The sequence below is a fragment of the Eleutherodactylus coqui genome, chromosome 10 (assembly GCF_035609145.1).
Source record: "Eleutherodactylus coqui strain aEleCoq1 chromosome 10, aEleCoq1.hap1, whole genome shotgun sequence".
In the NCBI taxonomy this organism is placed as follows: Eukaryota; Metazoa; Chordata; class Amphibia; order Anura; family Eleutherodactylidae; genus Eleutherodactylus; species Eleutherodactylus coqui.
This window is the reverse complement of record NC_089846.1, coordinates 8,250,196-8,261,137: the sequence shown is the minus strand read 5'-3', so window position 1 is coordinate 8,261,137 and position 10,942 is coordinate 8,250,196. Positions and strand designations below refer to the sequence as shown.

Sequence of the window (10,942 nt, the reverse complement as noted above, 5' to 3'; positions counted from 1 at the left end):
ACAGTCTGGTCCTTGAAGAGTCCTGGGATGACTCCTACCAGAAGATGACCCCCTGCCTCTGTTGTGGGTTTTGATCTCTTCTTCTGCCCTCCTGCCTCTCTCCAGCAGAGTTGAAGCTTCTTGTGCGCATCCCATTCCCTTCCCCAGATCGATTTGATCATCATTGAGCCTGTTACACTGCAGATCCCTCTATCGATTTCCCACAAGGGTCTTCTCCTGAGGGCTCTCGACCACCCAGCTGCAGGACAGGACCCCCGGGACTTTCTCTGGATGGCACCAGACGCTATTTTGGGGAATTAAGTAGAGAATATTTTTGGAGGAGGATTTTTTTCGGGCTCCATGTTAATGTGAAAATACAAGGAGGCTGGAATGGAAGGATCGAACGGATTTGGGATTGACACCATCCTGTCCCATAGAGCTAGTAGCCCCGGGCTTGCTCAGATGGACCCGTTGATGGGGGATAGTAGTAGGTCACCCCTGGAGCTCAGCCCCAGGTCAGATGTCAGCAGCGTCTGCTCTCCTCCACCTTCCCCAGCTAGAGAATGTTTGGAAGCGGTCAACACAAGACAAGGGGTAGCTTTGGCCATCGAGTCCCATCTTCAGGCTGGACTTTCTGCCCCTTCACAGTCCAGGACTGTCACGTCTTCCTTCTTGATCAGAGACATCTTAGCAGACTGTAAGCCTCTGGCCACCTGCGCTCCTTACTCCAGTAACGGTCAGCCTGCCCAGGACCTGACACACTGCTTATCCGGCAAAACTGCCGAAGACTTTAGGGACAAACTGGAGAAAAGCAGCAGCTCCACGTCCTCAGACTCGGAATATAAAGGTAAAGGTGAGTTTAACCTCTTCCTCACCCTTCAGAGCCTCTAAACGCTTTCGAAAACGTGCAGCCTGAAAAGGGTAATTTTACAAGTAGTGATCATAATAATAAAGAAACAAACAGAAAATAAACAACACACTGATACATTGTATAACACCACACTGATAAACTGTATAACAATACACTGTACAACACACTACTACATTGTATAACTACACACTGATACATTGTATAACACCACACTGATAAACTGTATAACAATACACTGTACAACACACTACTACATTGTATAACTACACACTGATACATTGTATAATAAAACATTGACACACTGTATTTCGCTATTATATTTGAAGATTTCTGTTGTATTGCAGAGAGTTCTGCATGCAGAGAGGGGAAAAAAAATTTAAAAAAAAAATGTTTTGCAAATTTTTTATGTACTCACAGAAAAGTTGCATATATCAATAAGAAATGCTTGTGAAATATGGAAGAAAACATTAATGAGTTGGAGTCCCTGGGCCGCGTCTCCCCTCAGAGGCCTCATTATCTGATAGAAATATTAGGAATAAATATGTAAGGAATTAACATAAAAGCGGACATCCGAATTAGTCCGACAAGTCGGCTCTATCTATTACCATGCAATTAGATGAAAACTGACATTAAAGATTAAAGTGATGGGAGCTCTGATGTGACCCCGAATATGCGCGGCAAATGATGGGAAAAACCTATATTTACACGGGAACTTTTTGCGGTTTGCTAAATAAGTTTTTTGCTTTATTATCCATTAGGGAAACAGTTTTTGTGCTTTTATAAAAAGAAATGATATCACTTTTAGTTGTGGGAAAGTATTTTTGAACGTCTTTTAAATTCTTATTCTAAATACAAAGTAATCCCCTAATAAGAAATGTGGGTTTTACTTTTTTATTATTTAGTTTTTTCTAAACTAGCAAAATACTTTTTAAAAATTCTAATCATTTTGTGTTTTGTTTGGATTTTTTAAAATAAAAACAAAACTACATACTTCTTAGTTATATAATTTATTTAAAAAATTATTTAGAACAACTAATATATACATATATAACAATTTGGGGGGGGGTAAATTATTTGTTTATAAAATCAATTACAATTTGGAAATTAGCATTTACACTTTTTGAAAATATTTTTATTTACTTTTACGGTGAACTACATAATTATTCCGAGATATTTTGTGTTTATTTTATATGGGGCAGAATATGAATGATTGACAATCAAGAGAATGTAACATTTAACTTTACTGTTTGCTACATAAAACATTTTTTCTGCAACTTCTCCAGTAAGAAAATTCCAAATACATGTTTTCTGAATTTTTTCTTCGCTAAACTAATATATAGACAGCTTCTTGTGATCGGGTTTGTTAGGTGGAGAATTTCTGGATGAAGGCTCCTGGTTCCCAAGTGGTTCAATTAAGCGGATTATTGTCTCCTACAGAGGGAATCAGCTTCAGCCTTGTCAGTGCTGGATACAAGCTCATACCATAAAATGCCCCATAAACCCCAGTACAAGTGTCATGCAGACTATTTCATGCAATGCAGGTCACTAAGAAGAGATCTGTACTGCACTCCAGTCACAGCAAGATAAAACCATCACAGCTATTCAATGCTGTAGAAGTGCCTTCATCATAGCCCACTCCTGATAGATAGATAGATAGATAGATAGATAGATAGATAGATAGATAGATAGATAGATAGATAGATAGATAGATAGATAGATAGATAGATTACATGACACTGGTACATTATGACATTACATCTCATTTCCCTTTGTGGATATGAGGGGCTGATTAGAGCTGTTGGGGCAGGCAGTCCTGTAGAAAAAACATAGAGCTGTTGAGGACAGGTGAGGCGACACAGGACGTCCAATTCCAGGACTCAGCAATTACTGTAAAGTCAGAGGAAGTTTTATTATATTCCTTTCATATTACACGAATTTCGTTTCCCCCCTACCCAGAATATTTGGATTGTATTATTTATTTCAGGGAAAGTGATGGAACAAATAAAATTATTTGTCCGACCTGATATAAACGGTAAATATTTCTGTAGGTGTGATACACAGGAATAAGATATCATCCGGGATTATATTATTGCAGCCTATTCACGATGTATCAGCATATTGATATACAGTCCTGTTTTCTGCAGTTTCTTTCCTCGATGTTCAGTGTAGCGGTGCTGAGTTTGTCCTTTTGGACAGTATTTTAATCTTTTTGCGGTTTTATCTACTGTATCCTCTCTACTCAAAGGCTAAACCCAGTGTACAAAAGTGACAAATGACCAACTCAGCTCTGTTACATCTGCATGATAGGATCTTGATCTGTGTTAAAAATGTTCTAACAGTAGAATCGTGTACAGCATTGTATGCATGTAAAGCAACCTACATTAAATAATGAATTGAAAATATACAACGTATCCTGTTCTATGCAGATGTAGCAGAGCAGAGTTTGTTATTTGGCACCCTTATCGGGGTGGGCTTTATGTAAAATGAAGCTATTAAAAGTATCCTATCTTAAGGCATAATGGCTGAATAACCAAATCAGCTCTGCTACATTTGTACTTCACAGAAAATATACATGTGATATACAGTATAATAATGGGATTTATATATAGTCGCTGATTATATATTACAGTAAAGTATTTATTACAATAATCAGGTATTATAGATTACAGTATTGTACAGCGTATAATAGTTCTGCTTCACAGATATATATCTAGATTATGACACCCGATTGTAATAATCTGTAATGTATATGTAATATGTCAACCGTCAATTGTAATTAATCTGTACAACATGTGATCTATAACACAGGACTATTATCTGTATTGTAAACATAATATATAGCACAGAGCTCTATATGTTATCTATAAAAGAGGACTATTATATATATATATATATATATATATATATTATATACACACACTACAGATTAAATAGTCCTATGTTAGATATTGCATATATAGTACAGATTATAATACTCCTGTATTAGATATTGCATATATAAGTATAGATTATAATAGTACTGTGTTATACATTACATATATATAGTACAGTTTATAATAGTCCTGTGTTAGATATTACATATATAGTACAGATTATAATAGTCATGTGTTACACAATACATATACTATAGGTTATAATAGTCCTATGTTAGATATTACATATATAGTACAGATTATAATAGTCCTGTGCTATACATTACATATATATAGTACAGTTTATAATAGTCCTGTGTTAGATATTACATATATAGTACAGATTATAATAGTACTGTGTTATACATTATATATATAGTACAGTTTATAATAGTCCTGTGTTAGATATTACATATATAGTACAGATTATAATAGTCCTGTGCTATACATTACATATATCTAGTACAGTTTATAATAGTCCTGTGTTAGATATTACATATATAGTACAGATTATAATAGTCATGTGTTACACAATACATATACTATAGGTTATAATAGTCCTATGTTAGATATTACATATATAGTACAGTTTATAACAGTCATGTGCTATACATTACATATGGTACAGATTATAATAGTCGTGTGTTACACATTACATGTGTAGTACTGATTATGATTCTACTGTGATATTGTTTGTATTCATTGTCGCAGCCATTGTGGCGCTATTATCGTTATTAGCGGGCAATCGTTTTAATTATTATTTGTGATGCTTGTTGGTTGCAGTAAAAGAGGAGGGGGAGCGAGAAATCTCCAGCTCCAGGGAGAGCCCCCCGGTCAGGCTGAAGAAGCCCCGCAAGGCCCGCACCGCCTTCACCGACCACCAGTTGGCGCAGCTGGAGCGCAGCTTTGAGAGGCAGAAGTACCTGAGTGTGCAGGACAGGATGGAGCTGGCGGCATCCCTCAACCTCACCGACACCCAGGTGAAGACCTGGTACCAGAACCGCAGGTCAGTGCACAATCTGCGCCATAAAACCACCAACTCTATGCAGATCTGATACAAAAAGTCACCCAGCAAAACACCCACTCTAGAGCGAAACCGGGCGCTACCTTTATGATATCAATGCTGGCTGCAGGGTACACACTAATTACCGCGGTTCACAGTTTAGCCGACTACAAAATCAACCCCAGAAGTCGGCCCAAGGATTTAGCCAAATCCTAACCTAAGCTCCCACCTATTAGAACATCAGCGTGCTCTATAACGCATGCAAGGTATTTGTGTGTATTCAATATTTCTTCCCCACTTAGCTGTCACCAGACTAGCACCCGGCGGTGCAACAACAGGGGCAAGTGCAGAAATCAGTTATCAGAGGACCTAATGTGAAGGGTCGCACATTATATACAGCTGGCAGGAGTTTTTTTTTAACTTCACTGGTCTATAAATCTGTTGTCCAAATCGGAGATAGCGCCACATCTGCTCCTGTCCGACAATTATGCGTCGGCTGCCTGTTCTAATAACCTTATGCAACACAAATGCACAATGTCGGACTGCTCCTGTATTATGAAATTATACAGTTTAGGGATCCATCTGTCTCATATATATCTATCCATCCATCCAAGCAAAAAGATTTGAGGTCACAGCATTTACTACGGTAATTAAGAGCAGGAGATGGCAGATTGTTACATCAGATATTGCTCAGGTTATATCATCATGATTTATGAGATGATGGGACACAACTTTCCTACCTGCTCACAGTCACACCGACAGATATTAATAATTCACCATATTTCGTTTATAATAAAAAATATAGAAATAAAAATACTTTTAAAAATGATTGAAACACTTCTTTAGTGTCCTTTCCCTTGCAGGTATAATATTATCATTAATAATAATATAATATTAACTCTATATAAGACTAAAAGCCCAATAGAGTTTTTTCTTGTTTTTAAATATCATAGTTTTTACTAATTCCAATTGGGCCAAATTCTATACATAGAAAAAAAACCCCCAAAACCATAAATAATAGCAACAACAACATAATAACAAAAAAAGCAAGAAGAATGCCACCAAGGTGATCCATGTCTTCAAAAAAGATGAATGCATGAAGCTAGTATCCAAAAATCAGGTGAAGAAAGTATTTTATGAATGAAGAGAATGTAGTAAAGTAACCGCAGCCATTAAAATTAAAAATGGATGGTTTCCGTTTTTTCAGATTCCTTTTTAAGACCTTTAATGATATTGTTACTAAATGTACTATTATTTTAGATTATTCTCATTCTATCTATTATTTACTATCATTATTTTAGTAGTTTTGCCTTTATATCAGCGTACATGTATGAATATCCGTGTGGTTTTCTATACGTAAATATTGTTCAAAATTGTAACAGTGTATTTACTTTTACCAAAAAGGAGTGAAGAAAAAGAAAAAAAAAAAAAAAAAAAGAAATAGAACGAAATAACACTGGAGAATTAAAAAATAATCTATCGGGCATGAATTTTGCGCGACTGTTTGTTTACATTTCCATATTTTTAATGGCGTCCGTAAAACGACAACGTTGAACTCCACATAAACACCCGTATATAACACATTGGCACATGAATAATAAATTAACAATTTCTACTTTGGGCATCAATAATTAACGGCCATTTCAGTAATTACACAATTATTATAATTATGATTTATGAATAATTTAGGCCTGGAAATAGCGCTATATTTTTGGGAGCCGAGAGGCAAAGACTGAGATTCTTGGAGTTTGGCGCTGTATTTTATGAAATTGAATTATTATGGAATATGTACAATAGATCCTGACATTCCTGGCGAGGCGTCCCGAGGGGATCACACTGTCTTAGTAGCGGGAATATTTATACACGTCCCTTAGTCGTTACATTTTTACATTGTTTGTTTTACGGTTTTTAACTTTCTGTGTTTGTTTTTACATTGATGGCTTAATTTTTTTTTTTTTGCTTTGCATAATTCCGCCTCTAGGAAAAATACCTGCAGGTCAAAAACAAAAACTTTAAATGATTTTTTTAGATTTTTTTGAGTTATCATGAAGTGACTCAAAAAAAAAGTTCTGAAAATTATTTTAAAGTTTTCTATCATTTATACAATTTTGTAAACATTATATAGCTAACCCAATATGGCATAAAAGTAGCACAAAATAAAAAGAAAAATCTTAGTCCACATTTACTAATTAAATAAATATATAGACAAATTAGTACGATCATCAATGACCAGTAAAATTCGAGTTCTTGTATGTCCGTCCCTCCAGATGTATTTCCTCTAGTGTTGCAATGATGCAACAGAAGGAAACTGGTGCTACAACTGATCCTATAGTTTTCTATGGGACATTTTAAGGCATCCAGCCCATCAGATATGATGCCAGATGGCTAACTGCGTTGCATGTAGCATTTTTCTGTCCAGCTATGGGCGCTAGAGCAACGCAAAAAGTGCACCAAAACAGCATGAGTTGTGTTCGGCTCTGGTGTGAAAACACAAGGCAGACGCATTATAGATGGGAACCCAGCCTTATCATTTGGGATGTTTTTCCCATTCTGACACACAAGTGTTTTTGTGTTGATAACTTGAGCGTTCATTAGGGCTCGGTCAGATGGGCAAATTTTTTTGCGCATGTATATGCACGTTTAAAAAAAAAAAAAAGGCACATCACGTGTAGAAATAAAACCGTGTGGCTGGGTGCATTTGCACTCACGTGTTCTACCTTTTGCAGGTGTGAGTTTTAAGTGCTTCTAAAAAAACAGACATGTGACCGCTTTCATTGGAAAGAGTTGGTTCTAATAGAGCCGTTTTTTAAACGCATCCGTACATGCGCGATAAATTCGCTCGTCTGACCGCGGCCTTAGGGTGTCTTCACACACAGCAGACTTTTTGCAGAAAGTGCTGCGACTGAAATTCTGTGAATGGGGTTGTTCCGGCTGCACATGGACTTCTGTTCAAACATCCGTGTCCAATTTTTCCCGCTTAGCACAGCAATGAATACATTCTATGACTTTTTCACAAGACACATGCTGCAGATTTTAAAAAATTGTAGCGGGTATGTCTAGAATCCGCCGGGGATTTCTTGTTCTATGAGGCAGCGAGGGTCGTTAAAACTAATGTACTGTAGTTTGTTGCAGAATTTTGGTGCAGTTACAAAAAAATGTGTAAATCCAGCCTTTAGGGCACGGCCAATCAGGGAGGATCTGCTGCAAATCTGCAGAAAAGCCAAAGTGGCAAAATATGCATCAAAATGGTGACGTTTTTATTGCGGATTTCAGTGCAGAAATGCAATGCAAAAGGTGAAATCTGCACTGCAAAGCCCCAGCATGGACTGACAGGCTGCGCATTTAATATCCGCATGGCGGTCGCCTCCACTGAGAGGTTTTCTGCGGTGTGTGGATGAGATTTGTGGATTTTCAGTGCAGCATTTACGCCTTGTGTGGCCGAATCCCAAGTCCCAGCATGCCTTGCCAGACCTAGTACCAGTCAGATGTAGGCTTTTGCCCAATCACCATACTAATACTAACACGAAACCTACAACAGGGTGCAGCCAAATATCACCCCTAGGCAGGGGCCACTGGGTCTTTTTCTCAAAAACACTACATTTGTTGCAGTTTTGATGTTGGTGTTTTTGCAGCAGGATCGCCGTGTCTGGATGTCGGCTGTAGCTCAATAGGGAATCACTAAAGGCTCTACAAATTGTGCATTTTGTTGTTGCATGTTGTCACATTTGTGCATTTTTTTGGCTTCATGGCATTTCGTTTCTGCAAATGCCCTGGAGGTGACGCTTTTTTCTGATGTTTTCCCATAAACTTCTCTACAAGGAAAGACGAAACAAAAAAACGTGTGTGACCCAAAAACACAAATGAAACATAGAAAGGAGGCCGTGGTTTCACACACAGTGTTTGTGGCGGTTTTTTGAGGCTCAAGACAGAAGTGGATGCAAAAGTTACAAGAAAGTCAAAAGACGGACTCCTGGCTGTACCCGCTGCGGCTGCTTTGACCACTTGTGGCTCTGGCTCAAAAACTGCCATAAAAACAGCCGTTGTGCGAAGCCAACCTCACCCCCCCCCCCCCCTCCGCATTGTTTTTGGGGTGTTTTTTTGGGAGTCTTGTAAAATACACCATGAATTTCATCCGCTTTTTTTTAACAAGTGTTTTCTTGGTGCCTTTTTTCAACGTGCGTGGGGTTTTTTTTTCGGGCTTTTGTTTCCTATAGGAAAAACCCTGAACATTAAAAAGGTGAACCTAGATAATGCTGCGTTTTGGGCAAAAAAAAAAAGGATTGCATGGACTCAAAAAAACACCAAAAATTAGGAAAAACGAGGCCCTATTATTGGTACGATTCATTAATGACTATGAAAATGCGACGCGATAATCTACCTTTAGGCAACGCCATCCATAACTTTACCTTCCCACCAGTCATTTTACTAGCTTCGCTCCCTGCTTCATCTTTTCAGTCATTTTCATTTCGGACCCTTGAGGGAAGCTGCAGACGGGTCAGATTTGTCTTTCTTACTGCAAATCCACCACAAAATCCATGTGTTCGGGCTCGTTCACATCAGCGCTCCACTTTTTGCGGAGTAGAAAACCAGCACCCCCTTGCCGAATGGATCAGTCTTCTCACAGAACTGAATGGTGCCAAACAGACCCCATTGACTATAATGGGATCCATTTGGTTCCCATCCAGGGTTCTGCTCTATTGTGCCCTGTTATTAAATGCAATTCCGCGACGGAGGTGTGAAGGGAACGCCTGACGCTGATGCAGATTCTATAGGCGATTTGATGCATTGCAAAGGGTGCATTCACACGCTGTTGATGCGGTTAAGAGATCTGTCAAAAATGGCATCTATGTTGCTGACCTTGTATCACACGCAGATTTTTTTGTATCAAATTGTGCATCTAACGGTACGCTCACATGGCATATTTTGGCACATGTTCCGCGCCAAAATACGCATCCCATTGACTTGTAATGGAAATCGTATCCTTGTCTTGAAGACACATTTTTCATACATGCCGTGGAAAAGACAGAAGCAACATTTTGGCTTTGCAATCAATGAGACTTCAAAGTACGCATCGCCAGGTTGGGACACGTATTTTGATGCATATCTGCGCCTAAAATCAAGAGTTCACAGGGGCGGACTGATGGCAATTTTGGCCGTCCCGTCAATTACGCCGCGTGAACATACCCTTACATGATTGTGTGCAGGTGGCCTAAACCACGTGATCCTCACACCTTATGTAACAGTAACAGGTATTTCAGCTTTCGAAGGAACGAGAGGTTGTCGCAGCCCCACCTCCACCTCAAAAAATAAGACCCCGACCCTTAAATGCAACAAAGTAACACAATATTTCTCAAATCTCAAGTTTCTTATGTCTTTGTGTTTTTGATTTCCGCAGGACAAAGTGGAAGAGACAGACGGCGGTGGGACTCGAGTTACTGGCAGAAGCGGGAAATTACTCTGCGCTACAAAGAATGTTTCCTTCTCCGTACTTCTACCCACAAAGCCTTGTGTCCAACCTGGATCCGGGTGCTGCACTTTATCTCTACAGAGGTCCTACCGCACCTCCCCCAACTTTACAAAGACCTCTGGTCCCCAGGATCCTTATTCATGGACTTCAAGGTGGTGCTGAGCCACCACCTGCTTTGCCACCCCTGACAGGAGTCCTACCAAGGGCGGCACAGCCACGGTGAAGAGGTCTATAGAAACTCAACCAGGTGCCAAAGTCATGGACATCACCAATGCACCAGAGAACGGGTGACCTCATCAGCGGTGGGACTGGACATATGGACTGTCTGTGGAACAGCGGCTACAAAAACTTTACAGAGACAAAAAAAAAAAGTGACCTTCGAAAAGTCTAAGAGATTTCAAAAACTACGAGAAGGCTTAAAAAAAAATGTAATATGGTTGAACGTAATCACTTATTTCTCAGAAACTGGAAATTTCCCTTGAATAATTTATATGACGTCATCAATGTTCTACGAACGATGGAAAACAATCAAATAAAAAAATTACTATAAAAAAAAGCAAACAAAAAAACCCCAAACTGTTAATTAAATCACTTCTGGCAAATTTGCCACTTCTTAGAGCTGATTGACAACAAAATTGATGCCATAATAACATAGTAACATAGTTTGTAAGGCCGAATGAAGACAATGTCCATCTAGTCCAGCCTGTCTA

The 10,942-nt window shown here is 38.7% G+C and overlaps 1 protein-coding gene across 2 annotated transcripts; it reads left to right on the top strand.

The window, feature by feature from the left end:
• The first annotated feature begins 369 nt into the window (after positions 1 to 369).
• Positions 370 to 10,474, top strand: BARHL1 (BarH like homeobox 1). Of its 2 annotated transcripts, none has more exons than XM_066579730.1 (3): positions 370 to 826; positions 4,546 to 4,768; positions 10,161 to 10,474. In XM_066579730.1, exons 1-3 carry the CDS (start codon positions 370 to 372, stop codon positions 10,453 to 10,455), a joined length of 975 nt encoding a protein of 324 aa, XP_066435827.1. In that variant the 3' UTR covers positions 10,456 to 10,474. The 2 variants fall into 2 exon arrangements, with proteins under 2 accessions (XP_066435827.1, XP_066435826.1); XM_066579729.1 differs by having other exon boundaries at positions 370 to 832.
• The last annotated feature ends 468 nt before the right edge of the window (positions 10,475 to 10,942 follow it).

Excerpts from the sequence above, each read along its gene's own strand:
- BARHL1 (XM_066579729.1), top strand. The coding sequence starts at position 370 with ATGGAAGGATCGAACGGATTTGGGATTGACACCATCCTGTCCCATAGA. Across the intron at positions 833-4,545 it reads CTCGGAATATAAAGGTAAAG|TAAAAGAGGAGGGGGAGCGA; the intron begins GTGAGTTTAACC and ends TGTTGGTTGCAG. Across the intron at positions 4,769-10,160 it reads ACCTGGTACCAGAACCGCAG|GACAAAGTGGAAGAGACAGA; the intron begins GTCAGTGCACAA and ends TGATTTCCGCAG.